The sequence below is a fragment of the Hippocampus comes genome, unplaced genomic scaffold, assembly GCF_001891065.2.
Source record: "Hippocampus comes isolate QL1 unplaced genomic scaffold, H_comes_QL1_v1.1 scaffold159, whole genome shotgun sequence".
NCBI classification, from domain to species: domain Eukaryota; kingdom Metazoa; phylum Chordata; class Actinopteri; order Syngnathiformes; family Syngnathidae; genus Hippocampus; species Hippocampus comes.
In genome coordinates this window covers 612182-639900 of record NW_017805742.1, presented here as the reverse complement: position 1 = coordinate 639900, position 27719 = coordinate 612182, and the positions used below count along the sequence as shown (strand labels likewise).

Genomic DNA, 27719 nt, shown 5'->3' with positions numbered 1-27719 from the left:
AAAAGCCCTCTGCAATGGACTCGTTTTTTTTTTTTTTTCTTTTTTTAATCATGTAAGAAAAATACTCGTGTTTCCTCACCTGGTAGTAGTTGGGCCAGTAGGTGCTGACCGCCAGCTCCACCTGACCCCAGGCGCGAGACGCCGGGGCAGAGACGTTCCACACGGGCATCCCCATGGGGCTGTTGTTCTCTTTGATGTAAACGTTAAGGTAGCCCGGGCGGCTGTTGTCCCGACCGCCGATGTAGTAGTGGAAGATGACGCAGTGGGTGTCGTTCTCCCGCAGCTGCGGGGTTAGCAGTAAGGCCTTCTGCCCGGAAAAGCGTCCAGAGGTGTTGACCATCATGAAGGCTGCACCTGCAATGTGGATGACAAGGGACGTGAACACCTTGATCGGTCTTGGACAAACAGCTTGTGTCTCACCTGATACTTGACGTTTGGTACAGCGGCAACCTTGTAGATTTGTGTCATTAGACTTATTTTTGGGAGGGGTTGGGGGGGGGGGGTCATCCCATCAGCCAAACTCAAATTTGGTAATAATCAGACACTCCTTGGCCAAGATGACCTTGGACTGGCCAAAATGCCAGAATTCCAAAGTAGTTTTGGTTTGATTTTGAGACTTTTTTTGTGGGTCTTTTCATGATAAACATGCCAAGAATTTTTTTTTATGTTTTTTTTTTTTTTTGAGAGTCATCGTACTTCCCTGCCACTGTTCTGTTCACATGCAACAGTGAACACCCCAAATTCTCCCAATCGGTCTCGTATAAGCAGTGAAAAACTTGTCACAATTGGATAAAATCTCAAGAAAGATTTTGGCTTTGCTAGTGATCAAAATCCCATGGTTTTTCAAGTATGGCGTCTGGAGAATTTTTGTGGGTGCACACATGAGAAAGATGGTTGCTATGACATGTTACGAAAAAGAAAGAGTCTCGGGGGTGTGTTTTATTCACATTTTGCATGCTCCAGCTACACACAATGGCAAAAACATCCAATTCGCACAATTTTGCGTCGCCCACATGGCTAGTAAATGAAGTTCAGATTTGGTGGCACTTGGACAAAATCTCAAGTACAAAAAAAAAAAAGGGCAAGTTGACAAAATCTTCCCAAAATGCCTTTTTCAAAACAAAATGGCAGACTTCCTGTGTCTGTTCAGACATGGCTTCTTCACACACCTAAAAAATATCGTGTCGCTCGGGGAAACTGGTTGAGTGGGGGGTTTTCTATGGCGAGGCAGCAAACATCGCTGCCATTATTCTACCCGCACGTAACAATCAAAACCCCAAATTCTCCTAATTAAACATTACCCATCTCTCTTGTACAAGCAGATCAAATTTGGTTATAAGTGGACCAAATCTATAGGAAGAGACCTCTGGAAATGGCCAAAACGACTCCAGAAAATGGCTTCTTCAAGCCAAACGGGGACACTTTCTCTCTCTTGACATGCATCGCATCTTGAAACTTTTCAACTCACCTGCTCATGATATACATGCCAATTACATGCTGCTCGGGCAAACTGTCTTAAGGCGGTGGGACGGGGTGGGTTGGGGGCAAGAAATAAGTTGAAGACTGTCGCTGTGACTGTCTTCTACAGCCTCCTCTCACTCCAGCTTCCTTGCGTAAACATGCCGGAACCCCCTCCACCCCCACCCGCACCCCACTGGCTCGTTATCTCAAGTCGGAGACAGATGGAATCGTCGAGCGTTACAGGCGCGGCACAACAAGACAAGCGGGGCGTGCTCGACTCATTGACTGAACAAATAGGCTATTGTTAGAGAGCGCCGGGCCGAGGCCGCCGATGCATTTGGTGTTATTTCGCCGCCGCTTTTAGCGCCCGGCGCGCCCAAGCCTATCGCTGGATGTTGACTTGAAAGTCAACAGAGATTCTAAGCGTTCGGCTCCGCCTCACACACGCCCGGCATCGGCGTAAAAAAAAAAAAGGGACGATGACAAAAAACGAATGCGTCGTCTTGTCAGTTTGCCAGCATAATACTTCTCACTTGTGTTTTATTGGCACCGCACGAGGGGCATTAGTTTAACTTTTAATATCCAACCCAAGCAATAAAAGCTAAATGGGGGCACGTATTGATTTCCCATCACATCCTCCTGCTCTCTGGCTAAAGGAAAACAGTCCCCACCGATATCTTTCATCTTTAGGCCGGCCTGTTTTGTCTTCTTATTCACGGTAATAGTCGGAGAAGTCAATTTATCAAGAGATAAGAGCATTTTCTCATTTGGGCGCTCGGTTCTCGGGACGTCTCTGCAGATTTACGAACAAGCTTTCTGTATTTTGCTGTAATTGGAACAGCTGAGATTAGATCATCCTTTCTTCGGTGCATGTACTGTAGGTACAGTTGAAGTCACAAATGGCCATCGGTTGAAAGATAAAAACAAAATCTTCAGTTCACATCTGCAATCTTTGGTCAGGTAGTACGCCACTAAAAGGTTTTTGAAAATACGGCCCGAGAAACATGACTTGGAGTCAGGAAATTAACTCATTCACTCCCAAAGACGTTTTTAAACGTCTTTTCAGACTTGGTCCAGGATTGGCTGGCACTGAATGAGTAAGAGCAATTTCTAACATGAGTTGACCCAAAAAACTCAAGACCCTGCAACTGAAAAGAGACAGTCTGCCATTTTTGTTTTCTTGAGATCCTGGAAGGGGGTCAATAAAGACCACGACTATTCACATTTGAGAGATTCGGTGCCCTTTAGCAAGGCATTCGATATGGTGGGGGTATCACACCACTCGTCCCGTCCCTCTTTGGTGCGCAATTTCAGTCTTTTTTTTTTTCCAGATTTGATGGATTTGGAGGATCTGTAAGTTGCTTGGGTCAACACCTGGAGGAGAAATTTAAAAGATGAGGTGCCCTTTGAGCATGGCATCACATTTGCTGGGGGCAGCACATAACTTGTTCGGGTTCTTTTTTTTTTCGGTGGCCAGACTGCAGGGGGGCTTTGCCAGCTGGAGGGTGGCTGGTTGAATGCCCAGAAGAGCAAAACCTCTAGGAACCACAATAATTGAAATTTGAGAGATGAGGTGCCCTCCAGCAAACCTCGACGAGACACATCACTTGTGTGGACCCTCTTTAGCTGGCAATTTCAAGCGTGGGACCTGGAAGTTTGTTGGTTCGACCCCCAGAAGAGCTAAGGAGTCACCAGGGACCACAATTAGAGTCATTTGAGAGATGAGGTGCCCTTTAGTGAGACAAACTATTTCCTGGGGGCTTCACGGATGTTGCATGGTCCCTCCTTGGGCAGCAGTTTCAAGCATGGGGAACTGGAAGTTGGTTTGTCAGAGTTGAGGACCCACTCAGGACTGCAGTTATGGGAATTTGAGAGACAGCACTTCTTCTCTGACGAGGTGTCCTGGAGCAAGGTGCCCCTACTTTTGCCAGGGGGTGGGGGTGGGGAGGGGCATCGCATCACTCGTGCTGCCTCCTCATGTCGCGATGCCTCCCTGGGGTTCTGAGTGTAAAATGTAATCACCTCAAAAACTATTAAAGATAATTATTCTTCTCTTCAGCGGATGCTCCATTTTAATGGGAATAAATAAATTGTGCTACTCAAGAATGTACGCTCTGCGCTGTTGGGCCACTTCCATGGCAACCGAACAAACCGCAAGGATGCTCCAGCTCCAGAGATGACCCAGAGCTAGAGTTAGGGTTTTTTTTTTCTTTTTTTATGGCGCGGTGTTTGATGAATAAGTTATGTAACAGGTGCAGCGCAACTCAAGGGAAACGGAGAAGGTTGGGACCGGCCATCTGGCGTCGCGAAGGTTGGATCCGGATGCTAGCTAAGCATTTTGAGCCGAAAACCGCAACGCCGGTAAGCGCTCCCAATCAGCGAAGCCGCCCAAATTGCGATCGCCCCTTTGTGGCTTATTGTCGTCATTCGCGTTGAGTTTGTCTCTTATTAAAGCGTCATTATTTCTGATCCAGGAAGCGGAGCTCCAACGAGGGCCGGCTGAGGCGTTTCGGGTGTCCCCTGACACGCGATGGCGGCTGATGTTTCGTTAATAACGCTCGGCCATCTGCCACGAGGTGAGGTTTCAACACCTTTCGCCGACTTGATGAATTGTTGGGTTGCGGCTTGTGGTGCGGCGTGGAAACTCCACGCTGACACTTTAGCACGGCAGCAGAGCACCTTTTGTATTTTAATTAGGGTGGAAAATATCACAGGCGCACGCACCCTTTGCAAACATTTTTTTTTTTATCATCCTCTTAATGAATAAATAATAATACACAATGGGTGCACATACGAGTATTAAAAGCGTACTTTTTAATTAACAAGTAGTTGGGTCTGCGGTGTGCCTGTCCACCCGTAAAAGATGAAATGAACCATCAGTGTGAGTGCAAAGGGTTATTCCTCATGATGTGCCCTGCGATTGGCTGGCGGCCAGTCTAGGGTGTAACCCACTGGGATAGGCTCCAGCTCATCCGCCACTCTAGTGAAAAAAAAATTTTGAATTGCAAATTGTGTTTTGACATTAATTATCATGATGTTCGAGATGCAAATTAGCTTTCGGAAAACCGGATTTTTTTGGGGGCTACTTATGTTCACAATGCGATTTTTGGGATATTTCTCAGTGACTCTTTTCTGAATTTTTGCGATATGGATGCACCGTATTGTTCCATCGCTAGTTAAAATTAGGGATTTGAGCCTTCATGGATCAAAACTGGGCGGCCCAGTGGGCGAGTGGTTAGCGTGTCTGCCTCATTGTGCGGAGGTGTAGCGTTCGATTCCGGCTCCGGCCTTCCTATGTGGAGTGTGCATAATCTCCCCGTGCCTGCGTGGGTTTTCTCCGGGTACTCCGGTTTCCTCCCACATTCCAAAAACATGCATGGCAGGTTAATGGAACGCTCTAATTGTTAGATGTTGCAACCAGTTCAGGGTGTCCCCCGCCAACTGCCCGAAGACAGCTGGAATAGGCTCCAGGACGCCCTGCGACCCTTGTGAGGATAAAGCGGATCGGAAAATGGATGGATGGATGGCAGTATAGACATTTTACACTCGTTAACAGCGAAACAATGTTGATGCTTGTGCACTGATCTTGTATCAAACTAAACAATACATGACGAGCGATATTTTTCACCAACCATAGTTAAAACTGATCCATATTTGACACTTGTGTACAGATAGAGTCATAAACGACACAATATGATACGTCAAGGTACGGATTGATGTTGTTTCTCAAACCAAAACAATATAATGTAATTATGTATTTATTACATCATGACCGAAGAGGCTAGAAATGCTCAAAAATTTACCAATGGATGATTGGGATGACAATCCAAAATGGATTCCACACAATTGACAGAATTCACAAGATTAGACTCCAGTGATCAATGAGCCGAATCAAGAAAAAAAAAAAAAAATCCTCCCTCGTCAAACTTCAAAGGCACACATTCCCCTTCAGTTTCTCACATTCACGGCGCGAGGAGCGGCGACATTAACGTCAGTCTCATCTGAAGCAGGGACACTTCATTTTCTAATCTAATTCATTTTTCATCGCCCCCGCTGTGTGTTCTGCACCTCGTCATTGTAATGGAAGGTGAAGGTGGCCTACATTTGTAATAATAAGAAATCTGACGGTCCGAGTGGCGGAGTGAGGCAGCCTTGAGAGCATGCTTTATTTTTAATTGATCTTCAACACGCCACCATTAAAGGCAAAAAAAAAAAAGATATATAATAAAATACATCTGCGCTCCATTAGCGCAGCTTCAACATAGTGTCTAGCTTTTGCTCGTGTGCTTTTTTTTTTTGTTCTTCGCTGGCTAATTAGCTGGTGGTGGTTGTGGCGGGTCCACACAGTATGTGTGGTCGTGGGGGTGGAAGACTGAATAGGGAAGGTGACGGTGGTAGGATGGCGGCTAATTGACGGGTGGAAAAAAAAAAACATGCTTTTAATTTATTTTCATTTTTTTTCTGAAGTGAAATTCTTTTTCAAAAAACGCCGTCTGGTAAGAAGTTGGGGAAATGACCAATCGACCAATGACACCATAATTTGGGGGGAATTGCATCTCTAGAGACGCACGCAACCCTTTGTCACACAAGACGACGGTCAACTTCCGTTGTGTTCTGTGCGTGTTTTGCTTTTTCTTTGGATTTTCATGCCCATCTTTTTAGGATTGTCACTTTTCTAGATACCTCCGCCATGACCGAATTGCGCTAAAATGGCATGACAGAAGTGGTGCATCTTTTTTTTCTGTATTGATACCGGTTTGCTAGACAAGCATTAAATATTGAAAATGTTCAACTAGAGCAGGGTATACTTTTGATATTGCACTATAAAATTTATGTTCAGCAAACAGAAAAAGGAATGGGGACAAATAATCCATACGGTGATGCACTTCATTTATTTGCGATACAGTATCAATACGTGAGTCAAATGTGGTCCCGCTTGAACTGTGGTTGTGTCAAAAAAATCAATTTCACTGTCAAATGGGTTTTTTATTTATGATAAAAGATTAATACTCATCAAACCTCAAAGTGACAAAATATCGACATTGAATTGCATTGTATAATTTTTTTGTTTGTTTGCTACAGTATCTGTGGGAGTTTTTCTGCACATGAAAACGGGGCGCTCATATTGAACAACAAAGATTAAAAGATGGAATTGCAATGATCAACGTCTACTGATAGAAGAAGGTATTTCGTTGAATTTGGAGGCAAGTGATGCTCACAGCAGAAGATGTAATTTGCCATAATGACGAGCACTCATTATTTCTCCCGCACTCGGGTCCTGAACTCGGCAAAAATCATTAAGTGTGTGGTGGTGGGTGGCGGCGATGATGAGGAGGAGGGCTTGAATGAAAATGAAGGGGCGCTCTTTAAACCCCAAAAGCTTGCAGGTCTCATTTGCTCATAAAATTCAGAGAGGTCGCGGCGGCAGAAAAGCGCGCTTGCCACTCGGGAAATGTCAGTGAAGACGAGGCCGTCCTGCGTGCCAGCAATCAAAATGGCTCGGGTTGCTAATGTGGACCAACATGAAAGGTGGCCTGATGAAAAAGACGGCGTAGGCGCTCACCTCAAACCGTCAATCAGGACCACCGAGACAGCCTTGCTTCCTTCATTCATGAGCAACAGTTCACAGCTAAATGACATTCTAACGGCGGACTTTCCAAATCTGTTGAAGTCGTGCACCTGCTTCAACATCCCCACAAAAAAAGTGACTTAGAATTGAATAGAATGCCAGCACCAACCTCATATATACAATTCTTCCTTTCTTGAGCTTTTGGTGTAAAATTTGACAGACAGTGAATACCTTTTCAAAAAGATGCCACGTATGCATCTTTTTTATTAGAAGCGAAAGCAAGTCATATACGTGCAAGTCCCAAGTCACGGTGGAATCGAATCAAGCAAGTCATGGGAGTTCGCCACCAAATTTCAAGCAAGTCAAGTCGTAAAGTGAAGTCATAAAATCTTGCCCTGTCACAACACATATTGGAATGATAAAGTAGTTTTTCACTGATCATAAAAAAAATGTTTTCCCGAAAAATTGACTGAACATTTACATCCCTAAATGGAAACCAACTAAAAGGAATGAAATGAATGTATACACTTAAGTTATTTGGAATAATGAATGTCATTTTTTCAACTAACATTTATATGAGTGTCACACTCTTATTGTAGGCGGAAAAATGTCCAGTCATCAGATTTCAAAACTACATTCGTTGTCTTTGGTACCAATCTGTTTGCCAAATCTATAAGTGGATGTAAAGAGATAAATGAGAGAGTTGTACACTTTGTCACTTTTTGGAGTTTAGTGAAGGTACCGTCCATTCGTTTTTGGGGGCAATGCCACATCAAAGATGGCGGGCACGCTCACAATCAGAAAAGTATATTACAAGTGGCGTCTATGTATAGATGGCATTGTTTAAATAATTACTTTTTTATCAGTAAAATTACACTTTCCATGGTGTCTAATCAGTGCCTTTATTGTGGTTTCAATTAAATGCAGAACCGGCATGTTGTGAAATTAATATTTAGCCAGCTACCGTTGAGCTAATCTGTAGAGCTAACCTAGCTAGCTTAGGCTCACAGTTCACTCAGCTAGCTAGCCTGTGACTATTTTCAAACTCAGCTTGTCGCAAATGTGAGTGATGTCATGCACGGTGTAATCACGACAGCCAAGATGGTGGTGCCCTCACACTGGTAAATGCAGTCTTCAATCTCGCTCCTCTCTCATCTACAAACAGGTTGATGGTGTATGGTGTATTTTGATTGGGGGATTTTGCGTGGGGTGGGGGGTGAAATTTGATGATTGCGCTGCATGGTTGAGTTCAGTTACAAAATGTAGTTCCCGAGCAGCCGGCACTTAGGCGAAATGGCTGACTGTTCAACTGCTGAGCAGCTCCTCAGACATGCTGCAAGCCATTCTCACATTAAGGCAGATACAATGACATCATCAAGAAGCTTTACGCGATAGGTTGGATCTCAATCTATACCACAGGCCAAATTTAGAGTCTGCACAGCCCTATTTTGTCCCACCCCTTGTTAATACTGATTAATATGTGATCCTCCTTTTTTTTTTTTATTATTTTAATGGCTTCAATTAACCATCTTAAAATGCAGTCAGGCCAATTGCCCCTGCTGCAATCAATGTCTCATCAATGGCCCATTACACAAGAGAAGCTGCTGCAAGCGAGTTACCTGTCTGCGTCATTAGCCACGGTGCATACCATGAAGTCGGAATATGCAAATAAGTCCTCCACAGCAACATCACGGCGTGCAGTCTTAATCCTGTTTGTCCAAATCCAGTTTGCCGCCGCTCCTTATGCATGCACAAACATCTCAAATATCACAGCACGCGTCGCCACACGGGAAATAATCCACAAATGTATCGAGATGACATAATTTGACGTTCCGTTTGGTCCTCTAATCGTATAATGGGTTTTCTCCTTAACCTTGCCAACTCTGCGGCGGGACCTCACACAAACTTGTGAATGGCTCTAAAAGCAATTAGTTTACTTTGCGAAACGCAGTGCACCCCCCTCGGCGCTTCCCCCCCCTCCTTGTCCTCATCCCGCGGCGGCAAATCCCATCTTTAGCTGATGTGATTTGAATTCTGATTCAATTCAGGATGCCCTTCCCGTCGTCCCTCCTTCCACTCTTTCACTTCAAAGTGCATTCGAAACAGCGGCAGACAACCTGTTGTAAGGGACAGCATGTTCCTATGAGATTTGGGAGGGTTTTGTACAATAGGTACATTACAAAAAAAAAAAAAAAAAAGGGTGTTTTTTTTTTTTTAGGACTTTTTTGGAGGGGTTAAAATACCCTTTGTATACAATACTTTTTAAATTAATTGTTTACATTATCCGTTGTTACATCCTGTTCACATTCAATTTGGTAGGCTTTTGTACAAAAGTCAGTCAAAGCAATTGGAAAGAAATTTTGTGACAATATTGCTCAGGGGATACCGGTACAAATTTTTCTCGTAAAAAGTTCACGTGAAGTTTTCAAGCTGAGCCGTGATTGGTCGTTACCCGAGCCCTGAGTACTTGTGATTTCGTGTTCAGTCGACAGCAAATGGCAAAATGCGTTTTTAATAGGTGTTCATTGTCACATGAAATAAAATGATGATCGGCAAAATATTAACTTTGTACTGCTGAAAATGGCAAAATTAGTCAAGTGTCCCTTAAACGTATTTTTCAAAATATTAAAAAAAAAATCAAGTAAAGCACAAAGCGTTTGCATGTAAAATGTTTTAGAAATAATAATAATAATAATAATAATAATAATAATAATAATAATAATAATAATGTGATTATAACAACTTATGTGCAAAAATAATACATCACTAATTTGTAAAAAATATTTTTTTCTCGAGTTCACATTTTTAATGTATTAGCAAAAATCATTATGAGCATCATGAACAATCCCTTTACTCAGAGTAAGTCACTTAAAATTGTCAAGGCATAAAAAGTTACTTGAAATTAATTTCTTTATTAATTTCTCTGAGAGCATATTAAATGTATATATTAGCATAGTAAGAAAAAAAAGTACGAATTTTATAATTTAACAAATTAACTGCCACTAAAAAATTGGCAAGCTAATGTCAAACGCACTCCATAATGGGACGAGAATTTACCAATCGTTTTCAATTTCAAAACAAATTTTTCCATTGGGACGATTTTTTTCCCCATCCATTCACTCTGCCAGTTTACATCTTCCCAAATTGTGCCACTCAGCCCGGTTGGTGTAAATTTAGTTTGTGCGGTGAATGCTATCATCCAAAAGAAACGGGGCATGTAATTCCGTCCTCTTGGTTATTTCCTTCGATGTGTTATTCTGCTAATTGCCACATGTGACTGGCAAACGGCCTTGTTGATGCCTCCCTGCAGCTCTGATTACAAGCACGGGAGTCTGCAGGGTGACTCGGACCAATTCGAAGGCTGGGGGAAAAAAAACAAAAAAAAAAACCACCCCTTCCCTTTATTTATTTAGTTTGGCTCTTGAAGAGAGAGCGCCAGCTGACTCTCCAGAAACCGCTGCCTGGCCCTCCCGTGGGGCTCATTGCAGGGAATCACAAGCAAAAAGGCTGAGGGGGGGGAGAGTCTCAAACTGAGATTAATTAGGGTTTGTGTATTATGCCGGGCACAATGGAAAGTGCGGCTCTGGCTTAATGACTAATTGTCTCGCTCTAAATATGTTGCGCGGCTGCAAATTGAACGTCCTCGTTGGGTCCTTTGTTTTGAAAGTGCAGCCTTGTGGGATAGTGACACCTAAGATAGTAGTGCAGGACTGCTTGCCGAATAACACGTCATAAACACCAGAAATAATTCACACAGTAAATTAAAAAAATAAATAAATGTCCACAACATGCACTGACACACACTCACCTTGCGCAATAGAAACACATTTATTTAAAATAATCTACACGGTTCATGAAAATAAAAGAAGCCCACAGCCAAGCACGAGGAAGTGGACATATGTGAATCGGCCGTTGAGCATGAGGTTAAACTCCACTTCGCAACCTCTCCACTCGTATCAGCCACGTGGGCTCCCTATAGTGATATTTGAAATTATAATAAGACAATCAATTTTAATTATGTGAGCCCTTCCATCAGCCCGCGCGCGCGCTGGAATTAATTAGAATGCATTGTAGTCACCGGTCCTGCTTAAAATGCACAGACACTGCCAGACACCTGAGGAATAGCACTAATGGAACAGCAAAGTTTTCATGTTCGAACAAAGCATGTGATGGATGTTGTTTTGCTTGCCGGAGGATGGATTGCAGCGGGCCGAGATGATGTCGGCTGTAACCTCGGCGACACAGTCAATTAGCAGGGTGCTCGCTAATTTTGAGCAGACCCCACGTTTGCCGTGTGTGGCCAAACGCTAAAGAGAAATTACTTTCCATTTTTGATTAATGTCGGGGCACGGGAAAGCCGGGCGAAAGGTCAGAGCGCAATTGGGAAGAGGGTGACCTACAAATTAACACCACGCATGTGTTCTAAATTTAACGCTTAATTAAAATGTGTCGTCATTCGTGCCACTGCTCCACTTGCTAGTTATTGGCTGGTTACCGATTTCACCGTTCACTTTTTGGGGTACTTGGGTTAGCTCGATTATGGGGGAAAGTATTAATCAGGATTATTTTGATAACGATTGAAATCAAAGGATCATTTATTTTTTGGAGGCACAAAACCAGAAACTGTTTAAACAAATTCTTTGAAACACCGTCATTATATAAGTTCCTTTTGGACAAAACAAAATGTATGAAATGAGTTATTTCAACATTAAAAAAAAAAAAAAGTCCAAATGTCTACATTTCGTCTGGTTTTCTTGGATAAACACACAAAAGAGCATTGCCGTTTACATGCAAGACACTTTTGCCACGGAACTGTTGTTACATTTAAATAATTTCAATAGATCACTCAAGTGCAAATTTTGAACTCAAGTATGCTCACTGGACAAAAAATGAATACTATTTTAACAAGGTTTTATATAGACACATCGTTTTTTTTTACGGTTATGTCAATTTTGTAATCTTTGAGTGTAATAATCATAGTCGAACTTGGGTGCTTCTTTTTTTTTCGTCTTGGTAGAGGAAGGATATGCAAAAGAACTCGCAAAAAGAGGCTGCGAGAGCAGGAAATACTTCCAACACGAGGACGCATTAACACAAGTGTCAGCCATCACTCTTCAACTAATTCAATGTAATTTTCATCGATTACTATGACGCTGGCTTGAACTGAACGTCGGCGACTAGCGAAGTAGCTTGGCTAACATCAGCTCGTTTTCGCTCTTACTTCACATGGAGACGAGCACAAAACTAAAATTTTATTCGAAAAAAAAAAGGCCACGTCGTCACATCCAACCGTCTTGTTTGAGTCTCATTCGTGTTCACAATACCCGTCTTGATTCATGCGATTGGAGCTCGGCAAATTGCTCGTCACAACGCCCGCCTTCCACAAAAGAAACGGAACGAACAATTCGAAATAATCCACGGTCAAATAAACACCTCAAGCAATTTAACAAGCCATTCTGTGCAGACTTGAGGCACCGCCCCATCGATCGAGCTTGTCCTTTTTTTTGTTCATTTCCACCGCGTTGTGATTAGCATGTTGCACTTTTTTTTTCTCAGCACTCAACCTGCCACGTCAAATTGTCACCTTCCACTTTGGCCGCTCCGGAAAGGGATGGAGAAAGAAAATGCAGCGCGCCTGAATGCTGAAATTGTTTGACGCCCCGAAGGGGTGGCGCAAAAAGCTATCTTGCCTCCAATTGCCAACTTTGCTCTTAACCCGTACTTCAGAATCGCCGCAAAAAAAATTTCCTCTCACAAGAGATTGTTATCCTGACTCATGTCTGTGCATTGACAGGGGGGTTGTGGGGGGTAATTGAAGGCATCACCGCTTGAAACGCTTTTTTCACAATAATTGCTCGTAAATGTAGTGATTTGCCCACAACAGAGCCTTGAGAATTTGTCACATTTTGACACAATGCATTTCTTGTCAGGAATTGAGATTGAAAATCATTTTTGACAATTTAAGACGTCCCAGGTTTTAGCGTCTAGCCCTGAGACTTACCGGTAGGTTTTCTTCTACGTGCAGGAAATGGGGGGATTAGCAAACAATAAAAAGCATCTTCACTCATGGAAGCACTTCATACGTGACGCAGCGACCACCATTTATGAAAAAATCCACTTTCATCTTCTGTTTTGAAGTCAACGCAGCTCTGCTTACCTTTTGGCTCTGACATGACAGTCGGGGCGTCACACCTGATGTGCGTGGGTGTTTGTGTATAATGCGGGTGTTTCTATATGATAGCACATCCGCATAGTAGTGTTTTGAGTAGTCACCTGAAAGTGGCTCTGGATATTATCATAGGTGGAGAAATTTTGGTTTGGGGTGCAGTTAGGATGTAAATTATCCCCAATTTTAACAATGTCCCACTCCCTTGTGTTCTTTTTCTCTTCTCATCACAAGAATATAAACAAGAAGCTTTCCCGTATAGCCTAGCGAATGAAACCAACCAACTGGGAATTTTTTTTTTTTTTTAAACCGGCTTACCTGAGGGCATCCACGGATCAGAAGAAGACTTCTCTCTGGTGTTCACCTGCTCCCAGTCCAAGTCGTCGTCTCTGCCTTGGCTGTAGCCGCATGCTGCCAGCGGTTTCGCAAAGTTACAGTCACCTGCGACAAAGATAAGGGAGTTAAAAGCCGAAGAGAAATAAACACATCGACTCGAAATAACGCACAGTATTCCTGCTCAGGCACAGGCACAATGTACACTTCAATCTAGTTGTTGATTGCTGGTTGCTATCACCTTGCCAAATAGAAGAATACACAATGACCAGGAAAAAAAACAAAAAAATAAACACCCACTTGGTCACAATATGTTCACTCAATTATCTATATATCTTTAAGTTGGGGTTCAACAAAAAGGACGACCGTTCTGTTTGTTGTGAAATGCAGGAAAGTCAATCTTCACAACAGCGAAACATAAAATATTTCATTCAGTGCAGATTTCGGCTCCGGCCTCCCTGTGTGGAGTTTGCATGTTCTCCCCGTGCCTGCGTGGGTTTTCTCCGCGTACTCCGGTTTAGCTCCCACATTCCAAAAACATGCATGACAGCCTGATTAAACACTCCAAATTGTCCCTAGGTGTGAGTGTGGCGCACGCAGAGTGTGGTTGTTCGTCTCTGTGTGCCCTGCGATTGGCTGGCAAGCGGTTCAGGGTGTCCCCCGCCTACTGCTCGGAGACAGCTGGGATAGGCTCCAGCACGCCTCGTGACCCTCGTGAGGATAAGCGAATGAGAAAATGGATGGATTAAAAGTTGCTGTAGTCCTAAATGGAGTCTAAACTGATTCAGTTTCCGGTTCCTACATCCACACTCCTATTTTTTTTTTTTTTTTAAAAGCATTAATGCAGTGACGACAGAACACTATTGTACTCATATGATCGATTCCTACAAACAGTCTTTTATTCCGGGGGCATTGAAGGCCACATGGTGTACTCGAGCTGGTTTTCCGGTCTGAAACGGGCTTTCAATGGATTTACAAATCGACCCAAAAAAAAAAAAAAAACACATTAATTCATCCAACTTTCCATGTTCCAGTTCCGCGGTTGCTGAGACAGCAGGCCAAAACAATATGTCATCTCTTCTGACATTCTGCAGCATCAAGGCTACAAGCTGATGGGATTTTTTTTTTTTTTTGCATGTGTTTTTTTTTTTTTCCCTCCATGTTTTCCAATTCATCTCGGCGGTGACATTTTCAGTACAACGTGCAAATGAGTGGCGATCACAGGATAATTAATATCCAGCTGCATAGGGCAGCCACTAATGATTTATTTGCCAACTTGTCTGCTTTCGGCTGGCGGCGGTTGGTGGGGGGAGTCGTCGGCAGACGTACGAAATGCCAAAGTATCAGAGGTAACGTGTTGAGGAATGGGGCAAAGGATTTTTTTTTTTTGTGGGGGGGGGGGTGGTCATTAAAGCAAAGGACTGACTTTGTGCAAGCTAACTTTAGTTGGGTGTTGTTGGCAAGAAAGCACTAGCTCACAAAAGAAATATATGAAATCAGTATTTCAGCAACGGTCATGTTGAGAAAACCATTAAAAAAAAAAACAAAAAAAAACAAAGATGTCTGACAATGTTGTGGCCAAAAAACAGAGTGAAAAAAAAACCACAACAAAAACCCGACATGGTTATTATGTGTGACAATGCTGTGGCCAAAAAACAGAGTGAAAAAAAAAACACAACAAAAACCCGACATGGATATGATCAGTGGTGGGCAGTTTGTCACTGACGGACTCCTGTTTCGCTGGCGGACTGATGGAAAGCGGCAACAGAAGTGATTTTCGGCTCTCACCCGAACCATCGCTACCCTGAAAAACCAAAACGACCTTTGATCCATGATGTTTTGCTGCGCATGTTGGCAAGTCGTTCCGGAAGCACGGAACTGCAAACGTGGAGTAAACATTTTTGACTGGGTGTGACTTGGAGAATGACGAACCGGCGAAATTTACCGACGGGCGCAACGACGTCGCAATAGAAAAATTTGACAAAATTCAGAGTCAGTGAAAAGTCACTCGGCAAAAGTTTGTAAAAGTCAAAGAAATTAATTTTGATATATTCGCGCCCCCTCCCTGCCCCGAATGCTTGCAGCTCAGCACTCGCAGATTCACAGATTGAACATCATTACCTCCTCCAACACCGCGATGGATTTCTTAAACATAACATTCAAAGTGAATAATTTGTACAAATTGCAGCTACTCCATCAACAATCTGCTTTATTAATACCGCCTCCATTTTCACTATTGAAACGTTTTACGAGACTCCAAGCGAATCAATCAGCAGAGGGCAAAAAGTCAGCGTGGACATTATTAATACCTCCTGTGACAGGGTTAAGGAAATATTTTATGAAATCCAAATTCAGTCAGCCTTAACATTATTAATACCTTTACGAACACCACCAAAATGTCCCCTAACACATCTACGGAAATTTTGAGAAAATTCAAAGCGATTATTTCTAGAAATGTCAAATCCAGCCAACAAAATTCACCATGGACATTATGAATATCCCCTCCAACACCCTGACAAAATTTCAGTCTCCATCGATTAACAAAAGGGCATGTACATCATACTCAGTGTTTCAAATTAATACAAATGTATGCGTTGCCAAGATGCAAGTCGGAGGGCGTTTGCGTGGTTCCTTGGCCGCAGCTTCACTGCCACTGGCTGGCTTCCATCAATATTTGCACTCGATAGTTCCAAGATCCCCCCCTCGCCTCCTCCCCTCCCTGCGTCTCCCCAGGCCTCCCACCGTCCTCTCGCAGCACGACCGCCTTCAAAAGAGGTGGCTTTTATCGGTTAAGGTTGATATTCAAAATCGATGGCGTCGGCCAGCAGCGAAATGTATTCCGACTCGGCGGGGAAAGAGTAGGTTCAGACGGAGGGGGGGGTGGGGGTGGTAAAAGTCATCAAAAAGAATACGCACCAAAGCGGTTAAGTTTGAGTGGTTGGGGTTGGGGGGTTGGGTGTTGGGGTTCTTTTGAAATAAACTCATCGCATTTAATAATGAATCAGAAAGGTGTCGCTCGTTGCCTTCAAAGGACATCACCGACACTTGTGGGCTATGAATGATTCACTGGCCGCGCATACAAGAAAACGTCGCTTCATCAGACTTTATCTCTTTACGAAATGAAATCATATACCGTTGTACTCCGGTTCTCTCGTCAGGCAAATGTCGCCGTGGTGGTCAGTCAAAAAATAACAACAATTAAATACTTCAACCCTTTCAGGCACAACGGTCACTACAGTGGACATCTTATCATGCTGTCAGCTTACAGGATGCATGAAAGGGTTAGATCAGGGGTGCCCAAAGTTTTTGGACCGAAGATCGATTTTTCGATCAACCAACCTCCCGCGATCGGCCCGTTACCGCGGATCGATCTACCGGTCGATCGCGATCGACGTAATGGGCACCCCTGGGTTAGATGCTGCTGTTTCGCTTAGCAACTGATTTCAAATGGGCTTAGCCCCCGTTAGCCATGAATGAGAGCATGCCACACAGTTATTCATGGTGAACAATCAAATTATTGGCAATGATTTTGATAGGTATGGTTTCGGGTCAGTATTGAGAAAATTACCAGAGCTGCTTCTTTATTGATCTGTCTTTCTGGATCTTGTCACCTGGAAATGACGCAAGCTTTCCGGTGGCCCCAATCCATCAGTGAAAACAGGGGGGCTGAAGACGCGCCGCATGCAAATGAAGACATCAATCAATGGGATCGGAATGCCACATCCCCCAACTGGGTGGTTGATGTCGTCTCCGTTGCGCACCCCCCCCCCCCCACCCCGTTGCCATCCAGCAGAAAACGGCATCCCCCGCTGGAAGTTCCGCGAAACAAATTTATACCCGAGCGACAACACGCAACAGTCTTTATATTCTAACACTGAGTACATTTCAAAGAAATCTATCCATCTTTCTCCCCGGACGGAGCCAGAGGCCACAATCAATACGTCAACCCCTGCGCGCCGCCGCCAATTTCTCCTAAAGATTTTCACCCCCAAGTCAAACTTAAAAGGATCTTTTGTTCCAGCACCTGTAAGAAAAAGTCGACTTTTTATTATTATTTTTTTTATTTTGCCCTGAAAGTTTGGCGCTGTGCTGCGGCGTGCTACACCTCGCACACGCCGTCTTCTGAATGACTGAGGGGAGCTTGGTGGAGGACAAACATGAAAGACATTTCAATGATGGATTTTTTTTTTTTGTGTGTGTGCGAATTTTGTACATGTCGAACCTAAAATGGCAGTGCCGCTTTGTAGCTCAGTTTTTTGTTTAAACCACCATGCGAAATCCTGGATGTCGATTCATATCTTCTCAAACAAGTGTATTGAAAATTATGGCACATTAAAAATAAAAATAAAAAATAAAAAAGAAACCATCATGGACATTACTAGTACCTTCTCTGTTGCGATATCAAAATCTATCCCCCCCATGTGTTTTGTCTTTAGATTTTGTTCAAAAAAAATTGGAGCAGATGTTCAATATTTGTCACGAAAAGGCAAAACTAAACAAAAAGAAAGATGCTGATTGGACACAAGGAAAAAAAAGCCGTTGTCAAGCTGCCAAGTCATGCACGGCAGCCTGTTGTCCGCATTCAAACAGATCCAATCTGATCGCTTCGCATTTGATATGCTAACTTTTTTTTTTTCTTAGAAACCACGACGAGCCGTCACTCAATGTGGAACTCCAGGAAGAACTAATTAGCATCATATTTGCAATTACCACCGCAGGCCGCCAAGAAATATCTCACGAAGAAAATAGTAGTCATCGAAAGCCTATATTTGTCTTAATTGGTATGGAGTGGAGATGAATTTGAAGCGCTTTCTTGATAGTTCACTGGGGGGGCTACAAAAAAAAAAAATCATCCGTCAAAATGTGTGCGTATCCGAGTCGAAGGCTGCCTGTCATTGTCGGCTGCCGTCGAAGGCTGCGTGTGATGTGTTGCGCGACTGCAAAGTGCATTCATCAAGTTGATCGCAGCGATTTTGACGGGCACAACACAATGCTGAAGGGCTTCCTTCACAGTCATGAATTTCAAGCGCTGCTTTTTTTTAGTTTTTTTATTTTTTTGGAAAGAGGCCTCAAAACATTCCGCCGCACCGATCGCTTTGTTTTCACAAAAAAACGCCGACGACGAGCCGGCCGCTTAGCTCGGCAGATTACCCGTGGAAATGTTCACTGCCGACTTCTTTATTTCCACGGCGAATCGATGCGGCGAAAAGCGAGACGTGATTGATAATGATATTGAGATTGATTGTCTAAATCCCCTCCCCGCAGTTCAAAGTCCCCAAACAGATAATATATATACATGCGATTCAGTGCAGAGATGGCTCTTGGCAGGAGCTGCCAATAGATAAGTGAAATAGGGCCGGAGTGAAAAGGCCTATCAGTCCCTAAGGGGCTTAAGCTGCAGGATTCCGCAGCTCCGACGCCGGCCGCGGTAGAGGGAGATAGTCGACATTGGTTTTAAATTACCCGAGATTGCCTTTCGCTCTCGGTCTTTGGGGGCCACCGGCAGCAGACGAGATGTTTGTTAAAACAAGTGTCGACTTGGAGGTGGATTGGGCCGACGGGCACAGCCGGCCGCTTTCCTTGGCAGGTTGGATAGGTTGCAAGGCCGGTAATTGGCAGAATTGGCAGAGGTCTTTAAGGGAGGTCTTGTGGCAATGATATTTGCCAGGAAGACTGGAGTGCGCTGATCAACATATTCTGCTCCTCGGGGCAGGGGTTTGATTTGATTCCTGCAGCCTCTTCCTTGTGGATGAAAAAAAAATATATATATACGGTCATACCTCGGTTTTCGACCATAATCCGTTCCAGAAGGCTGTTCGAAAACCGATTTGTTCGAAAACCGAAACCACTCTATTTTTAAAAAAAAAATCTTTATTGAACACGTCGGCTCACAATGGAACACTACCCGAGGAAGCGTCGCTTCCTTGTGCAAGGAAGGCGAGAGGAGTCAAGTGGCACATTCAAGTGCGCTCAGTTTGGTCGAGAACCGATTTTCGGTCGTAATCCGAGGCATAAAAAATTCGAAATTTTTGATCGAAAACCGATTTGGTCGAGAGCAGAGACGTTCGAAAACCGGGGTTTGACTGTATATATAAAACCTCTACTTACGAACGTCTCGTAGCAGCTCCAAGTTTCTTGAAAGCGACATACTTATAGCTGCTCTGCCGTTGGCTACTACTGAGCATCATCCTGGCATCCCATTGGCTAAGAGGGACCTCTATTGTATGTGTCTCAGTGTGTAGATATACCGTACGTCTCCATGCAATGTCCTCGTCATGCGCTCCTCGGGCCATGAGGCGTTCCGATTGTTTTACGTAAATGTGAATCACCCAGAAAAAAGTGTTCACCAGTCGGGCGATCGCTCACGATGCTGATGTTTGCCTTGGACATTTTCGAAGGATTGTTAAAAGCCGACAAAAGCAAACGTCCTTGGATCAGTTCTTTACAAAATACTTCTGAGAGAGAACATGGACTAAAGATGGCAAAAAAACGATGAGGACGCAGTTAAAAGTTATTCCTTGTTTTTTACATGATGCACAACTCTCATTTATTGTGCAATAATCTAATTGTAACATGTATTTGTTCCATATTTTGATGCATTTTTATGATTTCTAAAACATTTAGGTCTGAATTTTGGGGGCTTGGAACGGATTAGGGCATTTACATGGAAAATGTGTCTCTACTTACATTTTCTCGTTCAGAAATTTCTTCCAGAACCAAATAATTTCCTAAGTAGCGGTACCACTGGATATAAAAAGCTGCCTTGCCTAGTCTTCCATAACATATACTGATAATTACATTTTGGAGGTAAATTGCCCAACACTGTGGTTAAAAGAATCGTCGCCACGATCAGGAAGTCGACTGGACCTATTGGTAAAAATGCATCAAGCCAATCACGTGAGAATGTCCTGCTGTCCGTCGAATGCGGACACGGAGATGCTTTACACCGAAAGTAGCCTCCGGCATCGATTCCCAACAGCGCTAAACTCAATACTCCGAGGCTGCGAGTCACCGAAACTTCCTCCACTTTCACATTTGATCCAGGTGCAGCCCGGCGTCAATCAATGCTGGGGAGGAAAAAGAAAAAGAAGGAGAAGTAGGAGAGAAAGGAAACGGGTTTCTGGTGAATAATAGATCCCGGAGTGGGAGATCTCAAGAAGACGGAAGAAGAAAGAGCTCTGTGCTAAATCCCCCCCCGCCCCCCGCACCCCCTAACTCCCCGACACCTCCTCCGCCCCCCGATTGACAAAAACATCCAGACCCGAAAGTCAATGACCCTTCAGTGTAAGGCACCTCAACACTCCCAAGCTCCGCTTAATCAACACTCCTTTGAATTCTGCCCGAGCTGCGCTACAAACGGCGAAATGCTAATGTTGCTATCAGTAGCTTCGCTCTCTCACCCCCACTCCCCTTCTTTCCCTTTTTCCTTTCTTCCTTTTCTGTGTCGTTCGCAGTGTCTAATTTGTCAGACAAGATGGTAACAATAGCGTAAATTAGTCCGGAGGGAGGAGTTCAAGCAAAAAGGAAAGAATTACCACGTTTGATCACGGCGAATAAACAAGAAGATTCTTTTGTTTTGTGGAACAATCGCTAATAGTTCTGTAGCAGAGTGAAGGAGGGGTGGGGGGTGGGGGTGGGGGCGAAAGATTCAAGGTTGAAAGTCAAAGAAGTCGAAACGGCGAGGCTAATTAGAAAACGACGAGAATGGTGGAAACAATTTCTCTTGAGGGGAGAATCTGGGTTATCGTATGATCATCTGGAAACCCCAGAAATTCCGACAATCTGCATTTGTGGCCTCGGTTATTGCCTTTAATTGACTTTACAACCAACGCTGTCCTCAATAGCTTGCAAACAACTGCGTATTCATTATTTATTCATGTTTATTGTCACGCCGATGCCGAAAGTAAATTTTACTGATTTAATTCCATTTCATATCTTTCGCTCAAGTTATCAAACATCACAAGTTATGCTACAGTGTAGGATTCCCGATCATTTGAATCAGGTGTGTTGGAGGAGGGAGACATCGAAAACAGGCAGGACGCCCACAGAATAGCGCTAACTATAGCCAAGAAGGATTTACTCAATATCAGAAATTTTGGGGCCTTAAGCATCAGTGGCGGGTATCCACAAGTATTCGATACCTTAAAATAAAACTGATATCGACCCGATATCAATACCCGGTATCGGTATTCACCTCCAAATAGTTACAATTTTTACAATAGGTATTTTGTGATGTGGGATTCTTTCATATCATCGATGAGTAATGTCACTTTGTAAGATCAGAATTTAGCCCGTTGCCAGTCAAATAAAAGGCTTTTTCGATTCTATCCCGATTGGGCTGCGGAGTCAACACATGCCCAGACGGGTGCCAGCTTGGGTCAAAGGGTATTAAATGACGTCGCCTTGACAGATGCAGCTGAGAAGATTTCAATCCCGACGAGAGAGCGCTCTCAAGAACCGCCGTCTTAGCGTGCCCACCTGCCCACCTCACACGTGTCAGGGGCTTTTCTCGTGCTAAAGTGCCATAAATCATCTGGATGCTCCGTCTTCATGGGTTCAAAGTTGGAAGCGCGAGACGTCCTTTCAAATGGACTCACTGTGACAACAGCTTCAATCTGAACCATCTCTCTCTACCTGTTCCCTGACAAAGTAGCAAAGCACAATTAAGACCTCTCAGACAGTCAAGCGGCATGAATAAATCACGCCGAAGAACAGAATTCCCCGAATCGCATTAATAGTATTAATTTTTAAATCCAATTATTGTTCAACGGATGGTGACCTATTTTCTCTTTTAAGTATATTTTCAAACCCTCGCACATCACAGACCGGCTTGACTTGACTTACTGCGTGGTTGAAAAAAACGATCGCCAAGTTTAAAGCAAACATAACAGTTGTCCCGGATGCAGATTGTTGTCTGTGGATAACATAGGTTAGCTTTTCTACTTTGGTTTAAGACTGCGAACTTTGTTTTCGTTGCCTTGTTAGGGGCTCCCGTTTTGATTAGCAACAGATTTGAAATTTGCATATGGGCGTAAACTACGTTGTGGAGCCACCGCATGTCAGAGTCAACAAAAATATCAAAGGTGATCTCTACATAACATGACATTTTATACTCGACCCAGGGAATTTTTTTAACGAAACATAAAGATTTTACTTTGCGGTTAAATGTGCTTTTCGATAGGTGCTACTGCTTTGATTTAGCAACAGAGTTTGAATTTCAAATGCACGCACACAACATTGGTCCTTGTGAGTGACAACCGGGATGGGAATCGTCTTAGTGGGACGTCAAATCACCTTTTACCGTCATTTACAACATCTGGTGGTGCGCCACACTCGACAGTTTCCGTGCTGCCGTGTTGGTTCGCGACAGAATTTAAATAAGCTCGGCTTTTAATTTCGCTGCGCGAACTGAGCTGATAACCGTTACAAAAGAGACAGACGTCATTTTGAAGAAGGCAATTATTTGTCATAAATGGGCGGCGACAAACTGCTGGTACAGGTATTTAACGCAACAATGACACCCCATAACTCTATTGATTGATCACAAGTACAATCAAAAGAAATTCCCGCTGCCCATCGCTACGACGACACTTGAAAACTTTTACATCGGAATTGATTCCCGGTGCTTGTGGGCAGCCTTGCGTCTGTCAAATCTAATCCTTCATGTCTGCGGAGAAAACGCGGCTGCAAAGGTCACGCCACGAATAATAATCATACATTTGAGGAAATCCGGCCAGGCGTCACTCCGAGAGCTCCTGCTTGGCCGTCTTAGAGGCCGTTTGGGCTTATATCAGTTTGGCCAAAGGCGGCGAATCAATCACGGGATGAGGGAGAGCTGCCAAAGTGCTCTTTCACACCCTCGGCGTGAGCCGCTGTCATATATCGGAACATCAAGGATGTGAATAACGTCGATATAAAACACAGTGTAAACACACCAAATTATCCAGCCAAGCATTGACATGATTCACGTTGTACCTCATCATTGGACTAAATTTTTTCATGTATCATGGTGAAAACAATTAATTTTAAAAAATACTGGTATCAGTTATAATGTCCTCGTATTCAGTTGGTATAGGATCACGATCAGCAACTAGATGATGGATCGTTCTGAATTAATAAAAAGTGCCCCTAACAGAAAAAAAATGGTCCCTGTATCTGCTTAAAATTGAACTGTGATCAGAGAATTTGATGACGCATCCTCCATTATTGTAAAGTCTTGACATTGGCGATACTAGCCTCATATTTAGTCAGCATTGGATCATAAAAACACTTGCCGGTCATGAAAGTTCATTCAGAGTTTTCAATTTGATGATGCATTAACCATTATTAAAAAGCAATGGTCAGACTGTCGCTCATTTTCACTTGGTACTGGAAACTCAAAAACAGTCCTGAAAATTCATTCACATTTATCACTTTGATAAATAAATATAATATAAATATAATTTAAAAAAAAAATTAAAGTGTTAGTATCAGCATTGGCCTTGTATCTATCCTAGTTGGACGAAAAAAACCCACAAAAAACAAAGGTTCTGACAATTCAATTAGTTCCAACAAATTAGATACTACAAAGTGTCGTTATCTGTACAGTATGTCAGTATAATATATGAGAGCATCAGTATCGAGTCAGGTCATATCAGTATTGGTATCGGCGATACCGTCCACGTATTTCTTTGGAATCCCACTTTGAGCTTTCACAAACAAAGTGTGAGAATGCGTCCTCTCTCGCTCACGCAGGCGCCCTGTAAATATTATTCAACTTGAGTTCCTTCCTTGCTGACATGCACAAGCACCACACATGCTTTAGGGCAATCGGACCCGTGGCTAATTACTGGCTAGCACCACGACAGAGCCACTTAGACGGGCGTGTGACGGAACAAACCGCGACGACTCGTGACGGCAGCCGGGCTAAAAGAGACGACATGATATCGGCGTGATTCAACGCTCCCGACACGATCACGTCTTGTCCGTAACATGTAAGGAGACACGAGACAACAACAAGTCGGCAAATTTAACAGTCGCTCAGATTTTAAAAAAAGAAAAAGAAACAACATGACGGCAAAAAATAGCATCTTTACTCTTGTTTTGCAAGACGGTTTTAAACGCTCCGCTCGAGGAATCCGAAGCAATTTGTCAGGTTGACAGGAGTGTTGCAACACTTGCGTGAGGCCTGGCTGCGGGCCGCCAAATGGTTGAAGGTCTTTTTTTTTTAGTTAAGCCTTTTAACATGAGCGTTTTGATACCTCGCAACGATACAAAATGGTGCCCTGGTAAATATTTGAATTTTCTAGGATTTTTGCGGAAAGAAAAGGAAATAAAGTAACCTGCGAGCAATTTGTCAGGTTGACAGGAGTGTTGCAACACTTGCGTGAGGCCTGGCTGTGGGCCGCCAAATGGTTGAAGGTCTTTTTTTTTTTTTTTTTTTTAGTTAAGCCTTTTAACACGAGCGTTTTGATACCTCGCAACGATACAAAATGGTGCCATGGTAAATATTTGAATTTTCTAGGATTTTTGCCGAAAGAAAAGAAATAAAGTAACCTGCATGTCATGCTAGCAGCTGGTGACTACATCGAGTGCATCCAGAAAGCATTCACAGCATTTTGTTGTTATTCCAACAATATTAACTAAAATCATTTGAAAATAAAAATGAGGAAAAAAAAATACAATTTCGTGTTTAATTTACCTTGTCGGCAATTACAGCCTCGAGTCTTTTTTTGTATGGCACACCTTATGGCAGTTTACTCATTCCTCTTTACATAGATGGAAATGTTATTCCTTTGTCTTTTTTTGTTTTTTTTTTGTCAATTTGTAAAAATGTAAATTTTTTAAACTGGTTTTAGAGTGTAGAATTCTGAGGGTAAAAAAAAATGAATTGCACAATAAGGCCATAACCTAAATGTGAAAGTGCTGGAGCCAGATTCGGATTTTTCAGTATTGTACGGAGGCGCGCATATTAGGTAGGGGACAGAAAGTGTAAATGTCTCCCGTTTGAAACACTAATCCACTCGTCTGTCAACAAATAGAGTGCAGCTTAGCCTCTGGCTAGGAGACTCGCGGCTCACATTTAGCATCATGTCAAATGAGCAAACCAAAGCAACAGATATTGGTCTTTTTTCAGAATTCAATCTGCTCAAACCATTGCACTTATCCGAATGGACAAACGACTCCACTTTCCTCAAAACAAAAGATTGAGATTTCATTTTAAATGTCACTATAAAACACATTTGTGTGTGTTATTTTGTTACCCGATTGTACCCAGTGGATCACTTCATCCGGGCTGATTTTCTTGCGTTAATAGGGCTGGAACGACAACTTCCTGAATATATCACACTTTAGTCTATAATTCATTCCCATGTGAATTGCCTTTTTTTTTTTTTTTTTTTTTTTTTTTACACCCTGGACGAGACCTTAATGATGTGACCTGAAGTGAGAGGAGGACAATGGACGTGTGCCGGCTTGCCTTATCTCTTCCTCAGCACAACTGGTCTGCTTCATTGCAGCCGTGCAACTGGGCCTTTTTTTTAGCGGGGGGGGGCGAGACAGCCTCAGCATTGCCTTCCAAATCAAAGCTTCACAAAAGGAAAGAAGAATAGGAGCCGGTGCAGAGTTATCTTCACCAATCTCGTATTTTTCTCCTCTTTATCCACCTGTCAACTGATTGTCTGCATTTTCCACAGCGGCGCTCCCTTGCCCCGTCTTTAATTGAATTAGCTTGCGAGTTCTTCTTTGACCTTGACAACCTAAAGTTTCTTCTTCTGACGTGACGGAGGTAAAGCAGCAGACCCCAAATGATTCTGTTTATTTTCTTTTATCTCTGGTCACATGCTATTCACCCCCCCCCCCACACACACACACACCATTTTTCCTCGGTAAGGAGAGGGGGAGATTCGCTTTCAACGACACGCGCCGCGAATCGGAGCGACGTGTCGCGTCGTTCCGCTGACAAGTGACGACCGTCGATGCATCCGGGCCGGCTGCCAGCGCGCTGGGGTAGGAAAAGCCGGGGGCGAGGTGGAGGAGGAAGACGGGAAGGAGAGGGGGTGGGGGGAGTCTTCAAGGAGACGGAGGTTTAGCAGTGACTGACTGCCTCCGTCAACAAAGTCTCCTCCGTGTCACGTGCAAAGATGTGACAGTCGAGCCGCATTGATTTGCGGCCTAATGCATGTGACGGGCAGCGGTCATGTGAATCATCCGACAGTCGTGCCGTATCCTACCATCCTTGATATGATACCAAAAAAAAAAAAAATGCCATGTCCCAAAAATGTCGGACAGCCAAGCTAAAAAAAGGTCCTCGCAGTTGGTGATATGATATGTGAGCACCAAAAGGGAAGAAATAAGTCAGTAATATAAGCATCACTGGAACACTCCTTAGGAGGAGGGTGTCACATGACTTGACTCGAGTCACGTGACTTGCCTCACGTCAGACTTCAGTCGATAATTTTCGAATTTGGGACTTGCTTGGCGGAAAATTTATGAACGGCTCGACCGAACGTGGACCTGGTAGTCAAGAGACCATTTTATCTGAATTTAAGACACATGACGTGACAAGTCTTGCATGTTTGCAGTTCAAATCAGCATTTTCAACACGCAAGCAGTTTTAGATTTTATACGGTGAGACTGAGTAAAATTGGATGACTTGATTCATGATTTAAAACCCATATACAGTAATGACCGGACTCCACTTTAGTGGGGACTCGACTCGCTTGATATTTTCAACAGTATTTTGTGACTTAAAGGTTAACGTTAACTCGATACTTGAGACTTGCACATATTTGGCCTACTCCCACGTCTGTTCCTTAGTGTCACTCGAAATCATCAGAACGTAGCGCTCTATCACACTGTGCGGAACCCGCTTTCAATAGTGAGACAAAACAAAGAGGCATTCTTGTAAAAATGGCCATCTGCAGCAAAAAAAGAACGAAAGAAATGCCGTCCATCTTGAAAAACAGTTCATATATAATTTAACAAGAATAGGATCTTGCGGTGGGTGGATACCAGCATATGTGTTGATATCGATCGATACCAGTTCAACATATCAATAACTTTGCTTCATTTTGCGCCTCAGTACAAAGATGCCAGAAACGCAGAAAAGTGATCCAAAGTAAAGATCCTCCTGCTGATAATTTGTGCATCTCAAATATTAGCCAAGATCTTAAAATAAACCTGCTTTCATTCATCACATGAATCATCCAA

At 43.3% G+C, this 27719-nt stretch overlaps 1 protein-coding gene across 1 annotated transcript in view; it reads right to left on the bottom strand.

Annotated features, from left to right (window-relative positions):
• The window catches only part of LOC109524158 (protein tyrosine phosphatase receptor type M), a 157626-nt gene that overhangs the window by 112456 nt on the left and 17451 nt on the right, over positions 1–27719 (bottom strand). The window contains exons 2-3 of the mRNA XM_019883806.1: positions 13515–13637; positions 80–354 (exon numbers count right to left, since the gene is read on the bottom strand). Of these exons, the coding sequence (XP_019739365.1) occupies positions 80–354; positions 13515–13637 (398 nt within the window). The remainder of the gene's footprint in view (positions 1–79; positions 355–13514; positions 13638–27719) is intronic.